The 24,223-nt window shown below is 40.0% G+C and overlaps 2 protein-coding genes across 2 annotated transcripts; one reads left to right on the plus strand and one right to left on the minus strand.

The window, feature by feature from the left end:
- Positions 1–771: 771 nt before the first annotated feature.
- PNN (pinin, desmosome associated protein) lies at positions 772–14,218 on the minus strand. Its single transcript, XM_067533759.1, has 9 exons — positions 13,974–14,218; positions 13,071–13,142; positions 12,542–12,607; positions 9,228–9,300; positions 9,049–9,143; positions 6,531–6,606; positions 5,350–5,505; positions 5,123–5,261; positions 772–3,090 (listed from the first exon to the last, which is right to left on the minus strand). Exons 1-9 carry the CDS (start codon positions 14,084–14,086, stop codon positions 1,799–1,801), a joined length of 2,082 nt encoding a protein of 693 aa, XP_067389860.1. The 5' UTR covers positions 14,087–14,218; the 3' UTR covers positions 772–1,798.
- A 270-nt stretch (positions 14,219–14,488) lies between these two features.
- On the plus strand, positions 14,489–24,157 carry TRAPPC6B (trafficking protein particle complex subunit 6B). Its single transcript, XM_067533804.1, has 6 exons — positions 14,489–16,376; positions 16,854–16,921; positions 18,977–19,094; positions 21,500–21,583; positions 22,734–22,827; positions 23,957–24,157. The coding sequence occupies exons 1-6, from the start codon at positions 16,281–16,283 to the stop codon at positions 23,986–23,988; spliced, it is 492 nt and encodes a 163-aa protein (XP_067389905.1). The 5' UTR covers positions 14,489–16,280; the 3' UTR covers positions 23,989–24,157.
- Positions 24,158–24,223: the final 66 nt, after the last annotated feature.

The raw sequence follows: 24,223 nt of genomic DNA on the forward strand, positions 1-24,223 counted from the left end.
ATGGATGAGGTTCACCACATTGTGGTAGGCGTATATAGGACTCATGGAAACCTGTACAACATCTTCAAAAGATGAGCCTGGGAATTTAAATGAATAAGGCTTTATTTACACTAGTACTTTTGTTGGTAAAACTTTTGTCTGTCCGGGATGTGAAAAAACACCCCGACTAACAAATTTCACTGACAAAAGCGCTGGTGTAGACAGCGCTACATTAGCAGGAGACGCTCTCTCCCATTGGCATAAAGCAGCAAAATGGGAGACCTTACAGCAGCGCAACTGTGCCACTGTATAAGGTCTGTAGTGTAGACATAGCCTAATTCTGCTGGACACCTAAAACCATTGACTTAAACAGCAACACTGGTTTTATCATCCATTATTACAACGATCTGTATCACACCTGGCTGCTTCTGTTGTCCTAAAACTGCAGAGGAGTAAAATGCTCACTTCATTTTAAGTGGTCTCCTACAATGTGTGAAGCCCTTATGCTTAACAATCTTGCTTACCTTGTATTTAGTTTGGAGACGGGCTACCCTTCTCCAGACCTTAAGTGCAGCTCTCCACCAACAGAAGTTAGTCTAGTAAAAGACACTACCTTACCCACTTTGTATCTCTCAATGTTAGCCTTTACAGATTAGTAAGAGCAGAAAAACAGTCTTAAGCATTCATACAGTAGTCTAATAAGCCACATTTATTTGCACATGTACAGAACAGGCCAATAAGTATAATGTGATTGTTTCATACAAATTTATAAAAACAATAAAGTCACCTTGATACACCATACTGCTTTATTTGGAACTTTCACACTTCCCTATCAAATACATTCAAAATGTATCCTTGAACAAACACAACATTGGTATTAGTCCCAGATAACTCCAACACTGCAACATAATATTTCTAATGGCACATAGGGATCAAATTTTAATCAGTGGCTAACAAATATAAGATCATAGTTAAAAAAATAACCAGAGGCCTTGGCCTTGTCCATCACTGGGCAAGAAAGCAGGGAACATCACTAAACAGACATGGTCTTCAAAACATAGTTGTAAACATAACCCGAGCACCTGCAGAGGGCAAACAGCATAGTATTCCAGACTCTCTGATTTCAGCAGTCTTGGTCAATGTTAGCACTTTTATGTAACTACTGCTCATATGCGGGTTAAAGAGACACATTTGTAAAATGGGAAAATAAATCAAGCTAGAATTGGTTGGGGTGGGGAAGAAATAAAGGAGTGAAAACAGATTGTTCGTTCCCCTCCCACCCCCGTCCTGCTTTGGGAAGGTAAGGCTGACTTTACTGGGACTTTGAATTCTTAGCAGGCATGGAGGAGAGAAGGTAGAAGGGGAATTATGCTAGGCAATGTTATAAAAGCTCCTAAAATATGTAGATCCAAAGGGGAAAGTTAAGTGTCAACAGGACATCTCAAACCATTTCTTTAAAATGCACATTTATTTCTACGAAAAAGATGTATAATACAGAAGTAGAAGTGATCACACCAATTTAAACATTTACCTATTAAAATATACAGAGATTCTTAATGAGTACAGGATATTTAAAAAAGATGCAAAGGATGTTACTTTTTATTTTTACAGGTTTTTGGAATTTCACATAATTTTGATAAGTAACTTTTACAAAATTATGTAAAAAGTACAACGTCTGGTAAATGGTCTGCATTTTTCCAAAAGACTTTTTACAGCATGCATTTGTTAAGGCAGCCTTCTCCTCCTCATAAGGAATCCTTTTACTCATCAAGTAATCTTCTGCTGCAAAGATTAGGCTAAGGAAGCTTGGTCTCTTCTGTTAACGCCTTTTGTCTTTCCTGTCTGATTTACGGTCTCTTTCACTCCGTGAAGTTCTTTTGCCTGACCGACTACTTTCTGACACAGACCTCTTTCTGTCAGACCTTGAACTTTTATCCTTTGATCCTTTTGTATCTCTGTTACTACCTTTTGAAGACTTGTGACTTCTGTCTAATCCTGAAGCATCCCTTCGCTTCCTATCCACGCTCCTCCTGCGCTTTCTATCCCTATTATGTCCCCGTCCTCTGCTTCGACTTCTGCTCTCACTGCTTGTAGTACTACTGCTACTGTCTCTGCTACTACTTCCACTAGTGCTACTGCTGCTGCTAGAACTACTCCGACTACTGCTGCTGCCACTGCTGGAACTGCTACCAGTACTACTGCTGGTTGAGCTACTACTACTAGTACTACTGCTGCTGCTATGACTCCGACTCTTGCTAGTCTTGTTCTTTGTCCTACCCCTGCTTCCACTCCTAGTTTTACTCTTATTTTCTACACTCGTCGCCTGGATCTGATCGGACTGCAACTCACCCAGCCTTACAGATACCACAGTGACTTCTTCCTTGTCTGCCTGAGGCTCTTGATCCTGAATGGATTGAGAAAATGGTAGAGGCTGTGGCAGTGGCACAGACACTGGCTGGGGCTGGACCTCAGCCTCCAGCTCTGGCTGGGTTGCAGCCTCTTTTTCCTGTTTCTCTTCAGGTTCAGCTTCAATTTCTGGTTTGTTAGCTTTCTCCTTTTCAGGAGAATCAGTGTTAAGCTCTTTTGCTGGCTGAGTGTCACACTCAGCTTCTAGTTCCACTTCTCTGCTATTTTCACATTCTAATGGTTCTACACTATCAACCTCATTCATCTCCATCATATCCTGCTCATTATCCAATGGCCGAGTACTCTCACCTTCCTCTCTCACAACCATGACTTCTTCATGCTGACTATCCTGCTGCCTGTCATTCTCTTTCACCTCAGCTCTCTCTTCTATTTTATCCTCCATATCATGTTTCTGCTCCTCCTCCTCCTCCTCCTGTTCTTTCTCTGCATCACTATGACCTGCCCCTATTTTTATCTTTTCCTCCCCTGCCTCCTCCATTTCTACATCATTATTCTGGTTACCTGTCTCCATCTCTTCCACCTGCTGAGCCACCTTACCCTCTTCCTGCTCCTTGTTCTGTTCTTCTTTCTTTTCTTCATTGTGCACCTCCTGCTGTTCTTTTTCCTTCATAGACTGTCTTCTGGGCCTGGCCTCCATTTTGTTAATTTGTTCTGCAAATTCATTGCGTCTATTTTCAAACATTGCTAGAGAACAAGAGGCAAATATGAAAGAGTAAATTTCAGAATAACTTGTCAAAGTTAAGACTGAAATCTTACTTATTCCCAAATATGCGTTGAAAGTTAAGTGATTATTCTGAACTGTACAATATTATGTTCCTGTTATCTTTCCAAAGTGTTGTGTCATTCAAGTGTAATCCAAAAGATGGCAACTGTTTACCAAAATAATAAAAAGGGGACAGAGGAAGGTGAATTTAAGCCCAAATTTTAGGTTTTTTGAAAAGCTGTACAAAAAAATTGGTCAACGGAAGTTCAAGATTTCTAGAATTCCAATGAAGAATTTTGATTGACTGAAACATTAATAGCTTTAAAAACTAAACATCAGAACAGAGGTTTCCTTGGGCCTAATTTTAAAGCTTGGCCAAAACCAAACTAGACATAGGCAATCTAAAGCCAGCCCAAGCAGAATGAGTTCAGATACTTGTAGTCAGGTGCAGTGGGTTTGGGTCAGATTGCAAGAGTCTAGCCCAGAGGTTCTCAACCTATTTACCATTGTGGGCCACATATGCAGCTCATATATGTTATGTGGGCCACATCCACACGAGATATATACTACCTGTGTGGCCCTGAGGATATCACATGTGCCAGAGCTGTATGCTGATTGGACTGCAAGTGGCCTGCAGGCCATTGGTCTGGACTCCATTTTCTTGACTTTGTTTCTTCTGTGGAGCCACCAAGGCTAATTACCCTAACCCCTCTCAGACCTCAGTCCAGTACCCCGCAAACAAAGGGTGTCTGCTTCTCCCTGGACCACTGCTCCTGAAACTGTGCTCAGTGCTGATGCCCATCCTTGGGGCCCAGCTCCTGATAGTCTCCTCACTGTGCTGTGTGCACTATCAGCACACTCACTCCGCAACACACACAGTGCAGCAAGGTGATGGCGGCCAGTAGGAAAGGGGCATGAAGTTGCTACCGTGCCAACCCAATGGGCAAAAGGAGGTGACAAGAGACTACCTAACCTGACCTAAACCCAAGAGTGTCAGGCTGTTTTCAATCCAACCCTAATGCTTATGTCACCTTTGGGTTGGTTTGCAAGGCTCTAACTCCAGAATTCTTTCACTTCCTGATACTGACTATTGGCACTGACCAGGTTCCATTACCCAAACTGAATGAAATTCAAGTATTAAAAGCCTAAATGGCACAAAGTAAATTAAATGTTTAAAAATCAATTTTAAATAAGAAGGTATTTGCATACATGAATTAGTTTTAATCTAGAATTTAACTTGACAGTATTCTTTTCAGTTAAGAAAGTCAGTCAGAATTATATAAATCCCAATATAGAAAAAAGGCTTTGAGGAAGGGTGATGTGTTTAAGAAGATGCAAAGAAAGATACCAGCTGATAAATTCTCAACTGAATTAATAATTTCCCCTTTCAAAAAAGCCATAAGATGCTCAATATCACACATATTGATCTACTTTAAATTGTTTCCTGAAAGAAAACTTAGATAGTTATTCTGAGGAAAAAGGTGTGCATGCACTATATTAAGATGGACAATTTTTTTAAGTTAAATTAATCTTATTTAGGTTATCAAACAAAAGCTAATTATTCTGTTCCTAAGAACATACAAGTTGCTGACTCCTTGGTAACACTTACATTTTCATATATGCTCATTCCATGGAATCTGCCGCCTTACCTTCTTGCCTCAGCATTTACAGGTGAGACATGGCTACGGGTGATAATACGAAGCAAAGAATACAACTCACAAACCTTTAAAAGACCATATGCATACACCACTTCTGATTTAATTTTGCACTAGATAAATTAAATCTCTTTTTTAGGGAAAAAAAAAAGTCATTAAGAACCACTTACAAAGAAACTCTGAGTAACTGTTGTACCAAACAATCTCACCCCACTTCTCCACCAACCACTTTTTAGAAATGTAAAACTTGTTCTGGTAATGGAATGAGGATATTGAAATGCAAAAAGTTAAAGAAAATGCATATCTTGCTTGAGGGAGGGGAGTACGCTCACACCCCTTTTCTGTACATATCACCTACCATTCATTTTTTTCTGCGACTCTTCTATTAGCTTCTGCGTAGCGGGACACATCCTGCCAGGTATATAGAAAAGATGGGGTCTTGTCTTGGTTCTTATATATTTAATTATTTTGGCATTATGTTCATTCCATTCTTCTTGCTGAGAAACAAAAGGAAAAAAATGTAAGATACACAAGAGTATATTTTACATAAAGAGAAGTACTGAGAGTAAAAGTCAGAAGACTCACCAGTTGAGCAAGTTCAACCTTTTGTTCCAATAGACGCAGTTCTGTCTGTTTAGCACGCCTTTCTTCAAACAGTTCTCGCCTCTCATTTTCAACTTGCTTTCTCTCCTCCTCTGCCTGCACTTCAAGCTTTTGTTCAATTTCTTGACGTCTCTTTTGCTGAAGGTAAATAAAGTATTGTTTTAGCATTTTCTTCTAGTGTAGAAAACGTGCTCTTGATCAGTTTTGTAAGTGTAAGAGTTATACAAAGACAAATGTTACAGAGTTACACTAGCTCAGATTAGGATCAAAGAGTTGTCTCAATAGGAAAAAATTCAGAACTGCAACTTACCAATAACTGTTTAATTGATTAGGTAAAATTAACTATTTTTCTTTTTTTTTTTAAATCCTATTATCTATTTAGGATCAGGCTGATCAACCACCAAAAAAGCTTTTCTAGTTTAAATGGTTATCTAGTGATAAGTTACAGCTATACTCACTATAGCTTTATCAATACCAGAGGAGACTCGCACATTTATTTATTGAAAACAGGAAGGTTTACAATACATGTTATGGAAAAGTCATTGATTTATGCACATAAGTAGCATAGCACAATTACATTCTTATGCACTTTTGGCACAGTTGGCTATGGTTTACAAGATCAGAACACAGATATAATCTGTGCGTTTTAAATCAATGATTGAGTATCTTTAACAGTTGTTTCATTCTGTATTGTTCACAGCAACAGACCACTTGTTTGACTGGTTAGATATCACAGCCAGCCTTTTAGTTGGTTACAAGTGCCATTTACTTTGAAATTACTCAAAGTACTCAATACCAAGAGGAAAATGTTATCCTTTTCCTGCATTGCAAGTGTTTTAGAACATGTTGCTCTCTTAAATAGTATATGCTCATAAGAAATTTTATTACTTGTGTCACAACAACTGGGGACAAAGCTGAGAGTAGCGCTATGAAGTCCTAAAAGACAGAAGAGTCCCTACCTACTTTTTATAGCTTTTTAGTTCAAAGCAGCTTTAAAAGCTTTTTAAATTCTTGGGCCCCAGAAGTCGGGATGTCTCACTACAAACAATGCATGTATCAAGGGAATTTTTCATTCCCTCCATTGAAGCAGTAACTACCTAATTTTGCCTCACTTGCTTTCGTTGTGTCAGTTTATAACATATAACATTAAGAGAAACAAGTACCCTCTCAGTAGCAACTGTGGATTCTTGTTTAAATTTCTGAAGAGTGCCCATCAACAAGCCAAATATACGCCGATTCCTGAATAAAAGACAAAACAGCTTCAGTTTAAAAAACACTGTTTTTGCATGCATAAACAATGATGGAAGTTATTTTACATCAGTGACATCTATTTCTAAAAGGTCACTAACATTCCAAGGCCACAAGAAAGAGTGTATGGTTTGTGCCAACAGTGTAGAACTTAATATATACTGTGACATAAATGTATACGATGCTTTACCAAATAGAGTAAGATATGGTCCCCACCCAGATCTCACACTAACAGATAATAGTTCAGGTAATAGTGTGAAAAAATAACTGGAGAAGAATTCTATATAAAATATATATACATATATGGAAAAAGTGGATTTTAAGGAAGGACTTAGAAAAGAGCACATAGAAAATTAAAAGCAAAAAAACTGTTCCAAGTGCAGGGAATAGCAGAAAGAAATAAGGATTAAAGCTGAACAGAAAATGTGGTCTAGTAGGGAGATCCATGGACTGGAAGAGTCTGGGTTGTGTCACCGGACTATTGTGTGACCTTAGAAAAGTCATTTCACTTTGTCTACTGAGGAAAGGACCACATATCACTATGTATTTGCACAAAATTTTATACAATGGGATGTCACACATTCAGTGGTAAGGGCTGACTCACTCTGACTTAGAGTTTAAGGGCTGGGAATAAAAGTTCATTGACAAGAGGCTAGTTGTGATCTGTCCAACTGCAGAATGTGCTTGACAATTATAATGTTTCTTAAGTAAATGCATTTACAAGATCTCCCTTCCCCTGTTCATTAACTCACTCCACCATGCCTTCCCTGTTCCCACCTTTTTCTGTATATTCTTCTCCCCAACCCAATACTTCCCCCCCCACCCGGCTTTAGGATTTTCCACCTTGTCCCCCCCACTTTTAGGGACTATGCCTCCCCCAACAGAATTCCTCCCCTCACTCATTTCGGGCATTCACCCGAGGAGATGGGGTACCAGAAGCAACTGCTCCTCTCAGCATGGTGCTACAGGGCTCACGATGAGCAGCAAGAGCTGGACAGGAAGAAGGAAGAGAACAGAAGCAGAGTCCTACAGGCTCAGCAGCAAGGCTAGGGACGAGGGAGGCAAGTGAGAGCTGAGGACAACACATCCTCTACCAGGGGATTAGAAGAATCAGGATAGTTTCACCATTTCACCATTCCTCTTGGAGAAAGCCTTTCCACCATAAGTGACATTTGCAATTCAAACACCCTATTTATTCCCAACCCCACCACCTCCAAGAAAAATACCTACTTACCTTAAGCAGAGTTCTGACCTCAAAGGGAGAAGTGCCAGAGACTCCATAAAGTGCATTAGGGACATTGATTTTGTGTGTAAAATGATTTGATAGTATGGTGATGGGTGGCAGCATAAAACTACCTCTAAGCCTGGATGGTGAAGGCTGCTCAAAGAGCTGTTGAAGGAAGATGAGGAGGTGCTCAGATGCCTGTGCCCCATCAGACATGATGTCTCTCCTCTGCACCTCCTCTTTCCCCCCCATATGAAGTGCAGACGAGGCAGTTGCATACCAAATTTTGTTGAAGTACATGGGGCGGGCTACAGATAGGAGGGAAAGGATCCTAAGTAGCAGATCCAGCACATGAGCTATATGTTCAAGACCCCGGCCTAGAATGAGGCCCTGATTTCAACTGGGGCTTCTAGAAGTTACCATAATTTGAATAATTATGATGAGCAGGAAGAAGACAGATGGTAAGATTATAAGGAGAAAATTATATCAGAGATGCATAAATAATATTACATATAGCCTTGAAGGCGGCAAGGAGCTTGAAATTGATATAGAAGAAGTAAGTAGCAAATACAGGAATTTGGAGGCCAGTACAGGAGTCAGAACAATCAAAGGCTTTATTTTAGTCAGTAAAGCAGGTAGATCTGTTAAGATGCTTTTTAAGAAGAATATTTTTCTAATTGCCACTGCACTCAATGGAAAAAAAACAGGCTCAAAGATTTCTTTGCACTGGGGAAAACAAAACAGAATTGTGCTAGAACAGCACATCCTGAAAGGGAAACAGTCCAAATTCAGTGAAGTATCATCAGTAGTAAACCAGATTCTAGTTTAGTTTTCCATTTTAACAATCCAAGAGGTTAAGGCTCAAGTAGCAGCCTATCAGCAAAGTTATGTACCTTTTTGTTGCATCCTAATAAAACTTGTAATAAATGGCATGGATAAACATATCAGACCATATATAGAAACATCAATAATTCCACTTAAAATTAATCAAGATGTGATGTATTTGATCATCATGGCTGCATGTAATCCATTTAAAGAAGTATATCTATGCTATGTTTATACTCTGAAGGTAGCCCTTCAAAGTCACCTGTGATGTATAAATATTGCCTTCAGTAACCACATGAAAAATTTTAAAAGTCATATCACATTCCATGTTAGGAGACAGAACACATGAAGGCATCACATAAGCATAACAGATTTATAGGTACCTTTGTTTTCCCTTCTCATCCATATTTTGATCCTGAATAAGATCTCGACGTGTTCGCTCTTTGGAGGTAGCAACAACAGAAGATTGCAACGCCGGCTACAAGAACAACAAAACACTCAGTCAGTCAGTGTTCTATCTACATGCTTCTATTCCAAATGCCCACTCTCTCAAATATTATACCTTTTTAACATCTTCATCCTCGGCGTCGCTTTCATGGCGTGATTCTCTCCTAGTCCGACGTTCCCCACCCAGCCTAAGGAGAATATACAAGAGTCAAACATCATTTGAGACTGAAACAAGTATCAAGGAAAATGTACATCCTGATAGAGGCAGCATTTTCAAGACTGCTGCAGCCAAGCGCATCAAGATTTCCAATCAACTCTCCCATCTTCCAGAAGTTTAAAAAATGTCCAATAAATAGTGCTCAGGCTAAAATTTTGCATACAGGACTCCAGTGTCAGAGAACACAAGTATTACAGTTTATGAATGGTGCCTGAAGTTGCTTTAAGCTGTGTCTAGTAAAGCAAGAGACAGAATGGCCCATTTAGCTATTTACTGTACACCCAAAACATTACTATCTTTAGTTTTATTCCCACTTCATAACGTCTCTGTGCTTAAGTTTATTCAGCCTTTGTAAAACAGGTACAGTGTTTACATACATGCAGCACTACAAGGTGGAGTTCAAAGGCTTCCAAATTTGTTAATGGTTATGAAATTTCAAGAGAAAATGCTACTGAAGTTATTTAAAATGGATGAAATCCTTACAATAAATTAATCCTTGAAACACTGCTATTTTCCAGATAATGCAATAATGGTTACACTGAAATATTTTTTGCAGAATTGTGTGAACTTTCTAACAGATTTTAACCCAGAACAATTATTCTCCAAAGTTAAAACCCTGAAAGGTTTTAGAAGAAGCAGACTAGTACAGTTCTGCAATATGATTATTTTTAGTGAAAATGATTTATGACTAAGCAGCTAAATACTTTAAATGGAGTAAATTCTACTTTTGAGGGAAATATGAGCCCCAATTCAGCAAAGCCCTTAAGTACCTGTTTAAGTGCTTTGCTGAACCAAGGCCTTACTAAAGAGTGACAAGTCTACAAATTAAGAACAAAGCTACGCTCAATTTTTATCTCCTGGTATTTCTGTACCACAAGGCCAAATATAAACTTTTCACACTTCAAGACAAATCACATACAGAAGAATACTAAAAACATATGTAACAATGCTGACCTTGTTTTCTCAAAAGGGTACACAATGAATAAAATTTTAAGAAACTATGAAACTTCTTTAAAACGCCACAAACAAAACCACTTGAGACCTTATTGCTGAACTGCAGCCAAAGACAAAGTGTTTCTGATTAAAAGGGATCCGTTACACAAGAATAAACTTGGGCACAGCTAAACAAAATTTTATGAAATTCTATTCCTGTGCGTTGCTTGTGTTTATTTAACATGTCTCCTGCACAGCCCAGTTTCTTTGTAAAGTCAAGACTTTCTGCTGTAAAGTCAAACCTAAGTAAAAACTTTCTGTTTTTACAGAACGTTGCAGTGTGACAAGTTCTACACCATATTTCCACTGCATGGATCACATAGAAAAGATTTCATGAGGAGACAGTCCCTATCAAAAGCGATGAATTCAGCAGCAAGCGCCTTAAACATATTCACAAACACTTATTTGCCTAAGACACATACTAAATTATGTGGCAAGAAAAGTCTACTGAACTGACAAAGAAATAAAATCACTGCGATATTCCTAACATTATTTTATTAACAGTGACCTACAAGGAAAAAAATAGAGAATATTCATCTGTAACTGGAGTTCTTTGAAATGGACTCTACACCGTCACACTCTTGGGTTGCACTACTGGGAGAGCTCCAGTCCATGAATGCTTCACTGCAGTGCTACCCAAGTGTTCTCATATTTCCTCCTCCCTCTTTCCTTCACTGTTCCTGAATATTTTGAGAATAAAGCTATAAAAGTGGGTGTGATTACACCCCCTTCAGTTCCTTCTATCACCTTCTTAGGTCTGTGACTGTAATAAAGACTTCACGGGCCACGGGCAGGGAGTGTGAATGTACATAGCCCATCTCAAAGAACTCCAGTGACAGGGAAGTAACCTCTATTTCTTCTTTGAGTGACATTTACACACTCCCACTCTTGGGACAGTCTGGCAAGTGGAAATGAGGAAGGTGGGATCCAGAGTTCTAATTAAACAGTGACTGAAGTAGAGCTCTACTGAACTGTGCTTCACACCTGGAAGCTAAATCAAGGGACTAACGTTTAGTGAACGTGTGTACAGAGCTCCAAAGTGCAGCTCTGCAGTTTTCAACAATAGGCATGCTTTTAAGACATGCCAAAGAGGCTGCCTTAGCCTAGTGAAATGAGTCTTTTAATCTTCCAGGAAGAGGGACACAAGGCAGCTTGTAGTTCTCCAATATAGAGCCTAACCTACTGTGACAAGCATTCAGAAATAATGCTGACCCTTACTATTCTCTATCAAGGATATGGAGAGATTAGGGGACTGAAATATAATGTCAGTGCTCTTTTATCATGTGTGAAGTTTTGATTCTCCCAAATGTGCATAAGGTCGGGAAAAGAACACTGGCAGAATAAGTGACTGATTGACATGGAAGTCAATGAGAGCAACAGGCAGCATGAGAGCTATGTAACTGCTATAAAGAAGTGTTCCACTGTCATCTAACTGCTATAAAGAAGAGTTCCACTGTCAAGAGGTATGCATAAAGACCACTCAAAGATGTAATAACAGGTTTGTGATCCTATGCTTTCTCCACATGCGAGTTTGCACTGGTTTAACTTAATTGGTTTAATATCGGTTTGGTTAAACCATTGCAATTTTCACGTGTGGAAGTCTTAGTTCTCTGCCCTAGCAATCAGATACTCAACAAACTGCTTGCACTGTCCAACTTCTGCCACTGCATTCAAAGACAAAAAACACTCTAGCAGAAACATTCAGTTAGTATGTTCAGCAGTTAACGCTGACAATTAAGCATTTTAGATTACAGTGTTAACAACCCATTGAGCTGAATAGGGCAGTTTACACCCATATATGACTTCAGAAGCATTGAATTGAGAGAGTCTGTGTCTGACCACTCAAAATTCCACATCTGATTGCACCCCTTCAGAATTAGAACATATAACCCCCTTGTCCCACTACTGATAACTGAAAGAAAAGTCTAATCTTACAGGTCCATTGTACTGCACATTTTATAGTGAGGAGAATGAGACCAGATTTCATCGAATGTGAGATGGACATGTTAATGCACAGATAGGGAGTCATACTCTTACTGGTACAACAGTGATCATCCAAAAATATTAGTGACAAGAGTCTTAAATTTGGAATGAGTGATCTATAAGCAAGTAGGTATAAATCCACCAGACTAACAATTACTAGTTCTGAGCATTTAAATTTGCTAAATCACGATGACACTTTACCCCAGTAAAGTTTTTATGTCTACCTCCATACCTACCTACTGGTTGCCCCTTCAAGATCCCTCTGTTTGGCTGGGGGTCCTCCACTATCCGAGAATCCACGCCTAAAAAAATACAAGAATTAAGATAGTTAGTACAACAAATAAGATGTAGTCTGAGCAGAAACCTGGAAGCTGGAATTCCAGAACTCCCAATACAAAGTCTGCGACTGACTCAACTATGACCATGGGAAAGTCAAACCTGCTATCTGTGTGGGTAACGCTTGCCTACCTCTCAGGATATAACCACCATAATAAATACATTATATTTTGGTAACAACCAAATTATATAGCACTCTCCAAACACTAAGTAAAATGCCCTATATTAGTGGCATGAAGTATACAATAACCCTGTAATTCTGACCCTATGACACCTGATATTCTACTTTGAGAAAGTAACATTTGATCATTTGGCCAGGGCAGACAGTCAGCTACAAAATAAATAAATGCCCCATGCAGTCACAGTCAAAGCTAACATGCATAAACATACAGTAACTTTATTTTATCATTTAATTTTGCAGTTTTTTACCTTAGCAATATGCTACCACGCCCTCTACCTCCACCAGGGCCTGTGATGGTCAATAATCTACCTTGAGCGGGCCTGGAAGAAAGAAATGTATTAGGCGTTAGAACTAGAGGAGGATAAGCAAATACATGTTCTCTCACAGACATGGACTTTGACAGTGGGAGAGCCTCAGGGGCTCAGAAACAGAGCCCTGTGCTACCTTGCCTGTGAGCAGCAGCACATCCCTCAGGGAGATTATACAGGGATGTGAGGGTGGCCAACCTTGTATCTAAAAAAAATAAGGGGCTGTTTTCTTAGCAGCCCCACCCCTCCGGCTGATATCATTATCATCAATAATGAAGAATAAATATTAGTCAGGGGGTATTTCTTGCTGTTTTTTTTTTTTTTTTTTTTTTTTTTTTGCAGCACTCAGTAACTCCCGATATTGTACAGGGTTTGAAAAAAATAAAGAGCTCAGGTTGCTAGTAGTCCTTTGTGTGTCCCTTAGATACGCTACCGACCGTGCGGGCAAAACACACGCACCGGGTCCCTACAATCATGGGATATGAGAGTCGGCCCAGTGCCCCGGCACAGCGACCCCATTGGAGCAGCAGGAAAGCGGCGGGGAGCTCCCACCCGCACGCTAGAGGAAGGCTGCAGCGCAAGCCAGGGCGCTCCCGCTGGTCTCCCGCCCTCACAGGGTGGCCCCAGGGGCCCGAACCGAGGAGAATGGGCTCCTCATGCCGCAGCCCGACACCCTAAGACCCGCCTTCAGGGCCACCTTTACTGCCAGGGTAGGACACGCGCGGCCTCTCCGCTCCCCGAGAAAAGGAGCCCGCAAGGCGCGCCCTGCCCGCCAGGGCCCGGCCCAACCCAGCTGCCCCCGCCGCGTGCAGCCTCGGGACACGCACCCAGCCCCGGCCTCACCTCACATCGTTGGGGTCCCGGCCCGTGAGTTTGCGGATATTCTCGTCCACGTGCTTGAGGCTCTCCTTGGCCTTCTCCAGCTGCTCCTGCAGCGCGCGCACCGCCACCGCCATCCCGCCAGCAGCGCGGCCTAGCCAAGGCCTACAGCGCAAAGCACCGCTGGGTAACGGGAAGAGACGCCCCGCCTACAGGCCACTCATTCCGCCTTTCAATCCGCCAATCACCAAGCCCCGAATAGGAGCGACACCTCCGATGGCCAACTATCGCCCGACGTATGGGCCAATTACAGAGCCCGAAAATCGGAGTGACATCCCTACAGCCAATCAACAGTCGCCCTTGCCTGCCACACCTGCGAATCACCCAATGGACAAACAGAATGACCTCGCTCACAGCCAACCAAGACCATTTCCTCCCTTCACGTAAACCAATCAGAAGCGAAGTAATACTGCCTATCTCCACTCTCTCCGAACTTTCCCACCCCACCCAGCGAGGCGCCTTAGAGGCCAGGAGGCAGAACTAACAGGAGGGGGAGGGGCGGTACCTAAGCAGCAGCCAATCAGCTTCCGGGATGCTCAATCGCAGTCCTGTCGTTTTAAATGATCCAATAACAAAGCATTTCATTGAGCAATCAGAAGGGAAGAGCTATACATGGCAAAGGCGCGCGTTGCCTGATTGCGTCGTCTCTCACCCTCCGGCTCAGCCTCACTCTGTCCAGTCCCTGTGCGATGATGTGATCCTGTCCTGTCCTTCCGCTGCCTCGCCCCCATGGGGTGAACCTGCTGCGGAGGAGAGAGCGAGCCGTGAGCCGCCCGGAGTTCGAGCCGCGCGGGGCGAGGCGCCTGCTTGGCGCTGTTGTCCCGTCCCTCCCGGCGCAGCGCGGGTCGGGCATTTCCCGCTGCATTGTGAATCGAGCTCCGCCACTCCACAGCCTGAGTCTGCCCCACTCCGGTGTGCACCCGCCGTCCGGCACTGCCACACGATCTCCGCCACCTATTGCAGCATGACCGGCAGGGGCAGGTCCCCGCCCGGGACAGTTCTGTGGTTGTTCTAGTCCCTGCAGAGAACTTCATACTCAGGCTTCGCGCTCATTGCCCAGGAGTTTGTAGTTCGCAATGAGTCGGGTAGCCGAGTGCCTCTGTTCTTCTGTCTTAAAAATCCTGTGGAAGAGGGTGACTTTATTCCTCTTATTTGCTATTCTGGGTCTCCAGCTGTTTAGGTTCTTTTACTGCAGCCAGCACTGTGGCATGATGAGCAACTTTCAGAATTAGAATGAAATGAAAATACATTTATTTTTCTCTCTCCCTTGCTCCGTAGTCAGTAGGGACTGTGTTGATTTTTTTGTTTTGTTTTTTGTGTGTGGGGATGCTGTGGGAACGATATGGGCCAATTACCCTTTTAAAATCAACAGGCAAGGAAACATGACTGAAATATGGGTTCAGTGTGCAGGTGCTGGGTGATTGGACTAGATGATCTAGTCTCTTCAGGCCTTAAATTCTATGACTCTAAAATAGTGTGGTAAATGTGAAGAAAGTCAGAAATTTACTTTTATCTCTAACATCATCAGTTAAATCTGGGCATAAACTAAGGGAAATGACCTGAATTAGAGGCTGTCATTTATGAACTCACATCCAGCTTGTATTCCCCCAACCCAGATCTGCCAAGACTTTGTCCTGCAGGCTGCTGTTTATTCCCTTTGTAATGAATGCTACCCAAAGAGCATTCTGCCCTTAATGACATTAGTGTAACTAAAAAAAGGTAAAATGCATTGACCAAACGATATTGGTAAAATGTCTATAACAGCTTCCAGAGCAGATAAAACTACTGGATGTGCCAGTTGAAAACAGCTGGTTGAGACCAGTGGCTGGGCATCGGTGTGAAGGGCAGCAATTATACCTTGTCCCTATGGAGAAAATTGATTTGACTGTATTTCAGTCGGGCCGCAATATTTGAACATACCTGACATTAAAATAGTCCCCGACTTTCATACCCAGCATCCTCTTCTACCTGGGCCTGCATCCCCTGCCTTGTCCTGCATCCCCTCCCTCTAGCTTTGCGTGCCCCTCCCTTGCCCCGCGTTCCCCCTCCTTCCCCGTACGCGTTTCACCTGGGGGGCGGAGCCCCTGGAGTCTGACAGCGGGAAGCCCCGCCCCTGTCCGGAAGCCACCCGTTGCCTTGGCAGTGAGGCCGCGCTACTTCCCGGTGTGCCGTGGCCGTGGCCGGATCTGGGAAGGAAAGAGCCGGGGAGGAGGAAGACAGAGAGGGGAGGCAGCGCCGGGCCGGGCCGGGCCCTGTCCCTCAGCCCCCGGCATGACCAGGCCGGAGATGGCGGACGAGGCGTTATTTCTGCTGCTGCACAACGAGATGGTGTCTGGGCTGTACCGGGCCGCGGAGCAGGGCGAAGGGGTGAGGCGGAAACGGCCGGGGGAGAGAGACTGAGGAGCCCCATTTCCCGGGCATTCGCACGCATTGCCCGGGCGGAGGGGGGTGGTCTCCCAGGGGTTCCTTATCCAGCTGGTCCCTACGCTCCGGCTTCGCGCTGTGCCTGTGGCTGGAGCAGACCCCGCTCCTGCCAGTGCCTTTGGGAGCCAGGAGCACAGTAGGGCAGAGCCCAGCCTGGAGCTGCCCTGCGGAGACAGAAAGACATGAACAAGGGGATTTCCTGAACTCAAAATATCTGATTCTCCTGTAAAATCTTTCAAGAGAGCCAGCTGGCCAAATATTATTAGCATGTGTTTGCAGGGGAGGAGCACGAACTGAAATAGCATACTAGTCTATAGCTACAGGCTATTGGGGTTGGATGAGTCCTTATTTTCCCTCTCCATCTGTGCTACAAGACTGTCATTAATAGCCTATGAAAAATGTAACTTTTGTATCTTCTAGGAAAATGGACGCTGCATCACTAAACTGGAAAATATGGGGTTTAGAGTAGGACAAGGATTAATAGAAAGGTAAGAATGGTGAGATTTTTAAAAATTGTAAAGTATAGCCCTGCTCCCACCCCCCAGATCTCCTTTCCCAGTAATACCTTGTGGACTGGAACCCTCCATGGATTTTTGGTATTGAAGTAAAGGTTTGTGGGACTATACTTCTCAGTATCACTTCGTGTCTTTTTAAGAGACAGCATCTGCTCACCTTCAGACCTTTGGTAGAGTAGCTGATTTTAATGGGTGATTGAATACTTTCATTAGCCATCCAGCCACTTCATTCTTAAAATCATCCATAATTCTTGGATGAATACTTGATTTATTTGGGTGATTTATAACTCTTTAATTGTAATTTGTTCTAGCACCTTCTCTTTTGACATTTCATTCTATGACAGTACTTCATATTTATTACTTGAAGATAGGTTACTCCCCAGCAACCTGTGTGGTAAAGATTGAGGCAAACAAATTACATACTTACTCTAATGTCCTTTTCCTTGTGAATTGTGCCTTTTACTCCCTTATAGCCCACCAGACTTATTGCTTCTCTTACAGGCTTACCACTTTTGATATACTTCATGAATTTCTTGTTTCTTCTGGTATTTGCTTTTCAGAATCCCTTTTAGCCCTCCTAATTTACATAATACTTTTTGTCTGCCATGGGTTATGCTCATTATTGACTGCAGTAGGGTCGAATTTCCCATTTCTTAAGGATGCCTCTTTGACCCTCCTGAACCTTGCCATTTAACCATACAATATTATTTTTCTTGTCTTCCTGATTCTTTTTTCCTTTAAGGACATGCTTGCCGTCTGTGACTCACATATGGTTTACTCAAGTGGACTCCATGTTGAATCTAAAGATTTTATTTTGTTTCTCTTTGATTAACATTCTATTTTTAAATCCCTTTCCCCTAAACATAGGTGTGTGTGTATATGTAGGTATATGAATGAATAATGCCAGGCAGAGGGGTAGTTGGAGGTAAACTGTATTGAGGGATGGAAAAAACAAGTAATTATATTTAAAAAATAATACGAAGTGGGCACAGGATCACTCTTTTTAGCAAGGTGTGGCAAATTAAAGGGTATGTATTTGTCTCTAGTGACTAGTTCTTTTGCCATATTTGAAGGAATTTTTGTTTTGAAAATAATAGTAAGCATATGATAATATGCCATGTGTGAGCAGTATGTTGTCTTCTGACAATCATTTTAACACAGTCTCTGATGCATACATCTGGAGCATCACACACAAACACATTAACTTTGCTTCTCTGCTCTAAGTTAATACTCAGTGCTTTGAATCCTTCCTGTATCCCTGTCAGCCATTCATTCCCCAAGATTAAAGTTAGTAAATTCAAAGATATTGGTCCCAGCATAATTTTTCACATCATGCACAGGTATTAAGATAACATAAAAGCAACACACAACACTATGTATACATAACAAAAGCTGAGTGACAGTGGCCATGGGAGTCTTATGTCTGAATTTTCTAACTGTTGTTAAATATTTAAATCTCAACCAATGTTGCATATAGAATATAAGAACATAAGAACGGCCATACTGGGTCAGACTAAAGATCCATCTAGTCCAGTATCCTGTCTTCTGACAGCGGCCAATGCCAGGTGCTTCAGAGAGAATGAACAGAACAGGTAATCGGGTGATCCATCCCATCGCCCATTCCCAGTTTCTGACAAACAGCAATCCCTGCTCATCTGGCTAATAATTGATGGACCTATCCTCCATGAACTTACCTAGTTTTTTTAAATTTTTAAACTCATTATAGTCTTGGCCTTTACAACATCCTCTGGCAAGGAGTTCCACAGGTTGACTGTGTTGTATGAAGAATATTTCCTATTGTTCATTTTAAACTTGCTACCTATTAATTTCATTTGGTGATCTTGTGTTATGAGGAGTAAATAACACTTCCTTATTTATTTTCTCTACACCAGTCATGATGTTATAGACTTCTTATAGCTTTTCTATACTTTATTTTTGTCATTTACTTGATGTGGTCAATTGAGAAAGTCATTGTACAGCTTCATTTACTTGAACAAAATCAACCTAACCATTTCTGGTTGCTCTTAGGTTTACCAAAGACACTGCCAGGTTCAAGGATGAGTTAGATATTATGAAGTTCATCTGCAAAGATTTTTGGACTACTGTATTCAAAAAGCAAATTGATAATCTAAGGACCAATCATCAGGTATTAATACTGTAGCAGAAGAGTTAATTTGTGGAGCTTGTTATAAATATTTTAGTATTTTGAAGGAATAATATTGTTTTAGTTTGTCTTGGTCTGAAATTAATCATACACATTTTCCATCAGGGATAACATTTTTCTTTATATGCTCTTAATTTAAAAAGTAGCTGTCCTTAGTTAAAAAAAATTGTTGTTGATGCTTCTTTCATTGCAGACGTCACTATAATAAATGTTGGAGTGGTGTGCAAACTTGGCTGCAATAAAAGCTTTAGAGTGATGTTATACTCTTTTGCCATTTTAAAAGACTGATGACCAGATTGTCAAAGGTATTTAGGTTCCTAACTTCCATTAAAATCAATAGCTGCTTAAATACCTTTGATGATCTGAGCTGAAAAGCCTGCAGTCTCCCAAACATTCTTTTTAGTGCTGCTGCACCAACAGACCAAATACAAGTACACAGTCCAGAAATAGAGAAGACAATTGTGATTGAGTTTTGTTTTAACACCTTTTTACATACCTGATGAAGCATTTAATAGAAAGCAATTTTACTTTGTCATACAGTACATACTATCTCTAACTGCTTGCATAATATTTTTCTAGAATGGGTTCCTTGAACCAGTTTTACTTTGAAGTCATTATTGTATGCTTATGAATGTTACCATTTGAAATACAGTAGAACTTACAAACTAGTCAACCACACATCTCATTTGGAACCAGAAGTACACAATTAGGCAGCAGCAGAGACCAGAAAAAAGAAAATACAGTATAGCATTGTGTTAAATGTAAACTATTTTTTTTTTAAAAAAAAAAGAAAGTTTAAAAAAAAAAAAGGTTTGACAGGGTAAGGAAACTGTTTCTGTGCTTGTTTCATTTAAATTAAGATGGTTAAAAGCAGCATTTTTCTTCTGCATAGTAAAGTTTCAAAGCTGCATTAAGTCAATGTTCAGTTGTAGACTTTTGAAAGAACCACCATAATGTTTTGTTTAGAGTTATGTACAACCTCCATTCCTGAGGTGTTCGTAACTCTGAGGTTCCACTGTACTTGCACCCTGCTGATCACATTTTGTATAAAACAATTAACAAACTTTCACTGCAAATTGGCATCCACTGATATTGCTCTGTATTCATGTCCCTCTCTTTGTGGAGTTATCCAGTTCTCAAAGCTATAGCAGAACATGTAAACACCTGTTTTCATTGTTAGATCCTCAGCTCTCTGGTTTTTCTTTCAAGAATCTATGATATGGCACAATTCTGATGGTAAAACTGGGATGGGGGACTTGTATGGAGGAGAAATGGCTGTGAAAAGGTAAACTCTGTAAAGTATTTAATTTCCAATGGGTATTTTATCACCAATAACATTTAACAAGGAATACTTGCAAATTAGAAACTGTATTCTCAAATCAAATAATTTGTTCTTTATTCTAATAGTTATCTTTGGAATATAATAATTTGAGATCTGTAATAGCAGAGCCTTAAACAAAGTCAGTTTTTTTATATACTTTTAAAATTTCTTTTAATAAATGTTAGGCGTTAAATTGACAGAATCATCCTTACTTTCTCCAGACAGAAATTAATCTTGGAAGCATTTTCATTGCATGCTTAGATCAGCCTGTCCTGTTTTTATATTTCCTGTTACATAAAGTTATGTGGGCACCTTTTTAATATATGCAGAGGGGATTATTAGAATCTGCTTTTATGCTATTCATATCAGGGAGTACTCATGTCCATATCCTCTTCAATGCCTATTAATTCTTAAATTATTTGGGGGGGAAAGTAGTGGAGAAAAAATTAAGTTTCTTAAGTATTAAAATAAACATTAAAAATATTAACAACAAACAAAATTGAATACATCAGAGCTGCTGTTAAAATTATTCTTCACAACTGGAAAGACTATTCCCAATTACATGGAAGTCATCAGGCAAATGCCCGCTTCACAACTTTAACCCTTGAAAGATTTGTGCCAAAAGTAAGTTAGGTACGCAGATACCACAACAGTGAATGTGCTTTCAAACTTGGATACATAAAATCATTACAGGATCCTAAATACAAAGAAATTAGCTTAAGAAAACATTATACACTTTTTACCTGCAAGTTGATAATATGTATTCATGCAATATATTGGTTTTGTATAAGCTTGTATTTTGATGGATCTTTTCTATGGTTTTATTTTATAAAACTTTTAAGAAACAGTTCAGCTTAAACTTTCCACTCTTTATTCTTTATTTATATTATATATATATATATATATATATATATATATATATATAATTCCAGTTTTCTGTTTCAATCTGAAAACATTTCACTCGTATTTGTATCTCTTACAAAAAGATGAACTGATTCTCCTCAAAAATGTTGATGACGATATGTTACTAAATATTCTGCTAAAGGAAAAACTTCTTTTCCTATAGGGTATCTATGTACTTCAGGACAACAAATTTCGTCTCTTGACTCAGATGTCTGCAGGAAAACAGTATTTAGAATATGCACCTAAGGTAATCTTCAGCTGTAGCCTGGAAAATTAGCAGTCTCAGATTTGTATTATCTTGATTCAGTTATAAAAATTCTTATGACTGGAGTTGTGTCGAAAGAAAAGATACAAAAATATGTTTGGAGAGCATTTTCTGTGTATATGTGTTAGACTAGATATCGGTTATGTTTTTTTTATTGTATTTAAGGTACAGTGAATATTATTGGTGGGTCAGGAAATAATCATTGTCATTTTGAAGCCTAGCAGTGTCAAGTTTGAATGGCTTGTCTAACAGAGCTAGGTCTGTATGTGGGTCTCTTCTGCTCTGCCTGTGAATGGAACATCAGTCAAACAACACACCCTTGCTCTATGGGAATACCATAATGGGAGTGACCGTTAGCCTCACCAAACTATTTTCTTTCTCCTCTTTAGTAGAAAGCAAGCATGTGCCTGATATTATCAGGAATCTTCCTGTCTTTCTGTTCCATTTCTTTTCTCCTAATTCCCAAGAGATGATATTATACTAAAATGATGCTCAAAACAAACTTTCAACAATACTACATTTTTATAAGAACTATCTTCCATCAGATTTTTATAAATAGCTATGTTTTATTCATTTAAATATTGTAGCTAGCATAATAGGTTAGATAACTTAAATAGATGCCTCAGCAGAGATTCTGCTGCTATGAAATGGTTTTGGTTAGAGTGGATGATGGAAAAGGTGTGCTCAATTAAATTATACTATACTATAAACAACTTAGATATCTGAACAGAAGACATGACTATGGATCTTTATAATACTGGATACAGTCTTTGGAGATTTCCCTCTTTCTGTCTAGTCTGCTTGAGATACTGTGTTTTCTACTTTTAAAATTTCTTTAAAAATATTTGGAGATATCATTAGAAATGGGTAAAAGATAAAATGGGCTTTGATTTGCCAGCAGACCTCTTAGTTTGAAGTCACTCCCTAAGTATTCTGGTATTAAATTTATATATCCTCTGGCTAAATGTCTTGTAAAACATAGGAATGTCTTGAAATGTTGAAACAAAACTAGAACTACCATATAGGCCATTTTATGCATTTGTAATTAGATTGATACAATGCTAGTATACTTTTATTGTAAACTTCATTTTTGATGATTCTGACATAAAATAAAATGTAATTTTATGTTTAGTATCTGGCATTCACCTGTGGACTAATCAGAGGAGGCTTATCGAATCTGGGAATAAAGAGTATTGTAACAGCTGAAGTTTCAGCAATGCCTGCATGTGAGTACATCTCAGATTAGACAACTGTAGTAAGATCATTTAATAGCTTTCCTTATCTACTTCATCACCATTCAAGTGTTCAGTGTGGGATGAGAATTTAAAGCTGTACTAAGTGTGGATATTAGAAAATGGCTTATTTTGAATATTATTGAAGGTTGCTCTATTGAAAGAGCAAAGGACAAGGTTACCATGAAGAAAAATCGTAATTATAAAATGAAAAGCAAAACCAAGAAAAATATATAGAAAAAGGAGGGAATGAAAAGCAGCAATCATGCCAGGGTGGGGCAGTAGGGGAAAAAAGAGGTAGGTTCCAACCAAATGAGATTGAAAATTGCAGCCTGAACAGGTATCTTCTACCTCTAGAACAGCGGTTCCCAAACTCTACCATGCTGTGTACCACCAACATAAAACACCACCATTTGTAGTACCACCACCAAGAAGCAGCGACCGGCCAAGGAACTAAGCTGCTCGACTCCAGTTGCTCAGGTAGGTTAAATGGAGCGTTGGCAGCAGAACTTCACGCTAAGCTGCTGCCAACACTCCGCTTAAGCTACCCGGGTAACTGGAGCATTGGGCAGCTTAGATGCATACCACTGGGAGATGGCCTATGTACCACTGGTGGTATGCGTACCACAATTTGGGAACTCCTGCTTTAGAAGATGATTACTACTTTTTTAGAATTCCAGGTGTCATGGGATTTAACTTTTTTTTTAGTACAACTTGGATTATTGCCTGCAAAATGAACATGTTATAGTTATTGACAAACTATCCACTCTCTACTCCTCTTCAATATCTAATGAAACCACCAGGAGAGGTGGTGACACAATGGGCTTCACTGCCAACAACATAATTAAAATCTAAGTAAATGCCCCCCCACAGGGCTTGGCACTACTTTAAATTTTTTGTTTTTACAGATTTAAAGTTAAACTGATGCAACTTTGAACGTAGACAAACTTGTAAAAACACTTTTAACTGTTAAATAAATCTAGCCATTCAACATGTTAATTAGCAAACAAGAGGACTGCACGGTCCCCTGCTAGCTCTTTTGCTAGTGTGAGAAGTTACTGCCCTTGGAAGGATTTACAGATAATACTGATATTTTGTAACTTGATTCTGCTTTTCTTTGCAGGTAAATTTCAGGTGATGATACAGAAGATGTAAAACACGTTGATTTGTATATCTGCCCGTTTTTAAAAACCCTGTGTATACTAAAGATGTCTTGATTAATTAACTTCAACTGTATACCATATAACTAAGTTATAGTAGCATGTAGCACAATTCCTGCATTATGTAAAGTAAATGTTAACTTAATAAAAATAGCTTAACACTATATTAGTTTCTTGGTATGAAATTAGTAAATTCTGTATTAAGATATTAAATATCTACCACAATACAT

This window comes from Emydura macquarii, unplaced genomic scaffold, assembly GCF_026122565.2.
Source record: "Emydura macquarii macquarii isolate MOO-44397 ecotype Brisbane River unplaced genomic scaffold, CSIRO-AGI_Emac_v2 contig_374, whole genome shotgun sequence".
NCBI classification, from domain to species: domain Eukaryota; kingdom Metazoa; phylum Chordata; order Testudines; family Chelidae; genus Emydura; species Emydura macquarii.

Coding starts and splice junctions, on each gene's coding strand:
- PNN (XM_067533759.1), bottom strand. CDS start 14,086: ATGGCGGTGGCGGTGCGCGCGCTGCAGGAGCAGCTGGAGAAGGCCAAG. Junction 9,301..12,541: donor CTTGAAGGGGCAACCAGTAG/GTAGGTATGGAG, acceptor TATTCTCCTTAG/GCTGGGTGGGGAACGTCGGA. Junction 3,091..5,122: donor GTCGCAGAAAAAAATGAATG/GTAGGTGATATG, acceptor CTTGTTCTCTAG/CAATGTTTGAAAATAGACGC.
- TRAPPC6B (XM_067533804.1), top strand. CDS start 16,281: ATGACCAGGCCGGAGATGGCGGACGAGGCGTTATTTCTGCTGCTGCAC. Junction 16,377..16,853: donor CCGCGGAGCAGGGCGAAGGG/GTGAGGCGGAAA, acceptor TGTATCTTCTAG/GAAAATGGACGCTGCATCAC. Junction 21,584..22,733: donor ATTTAGAATATGCACCTAAG/GTAATCTTCAGC, acceptor TTTTATGTTTAG/TATCTGGCATTCACCTGTGG.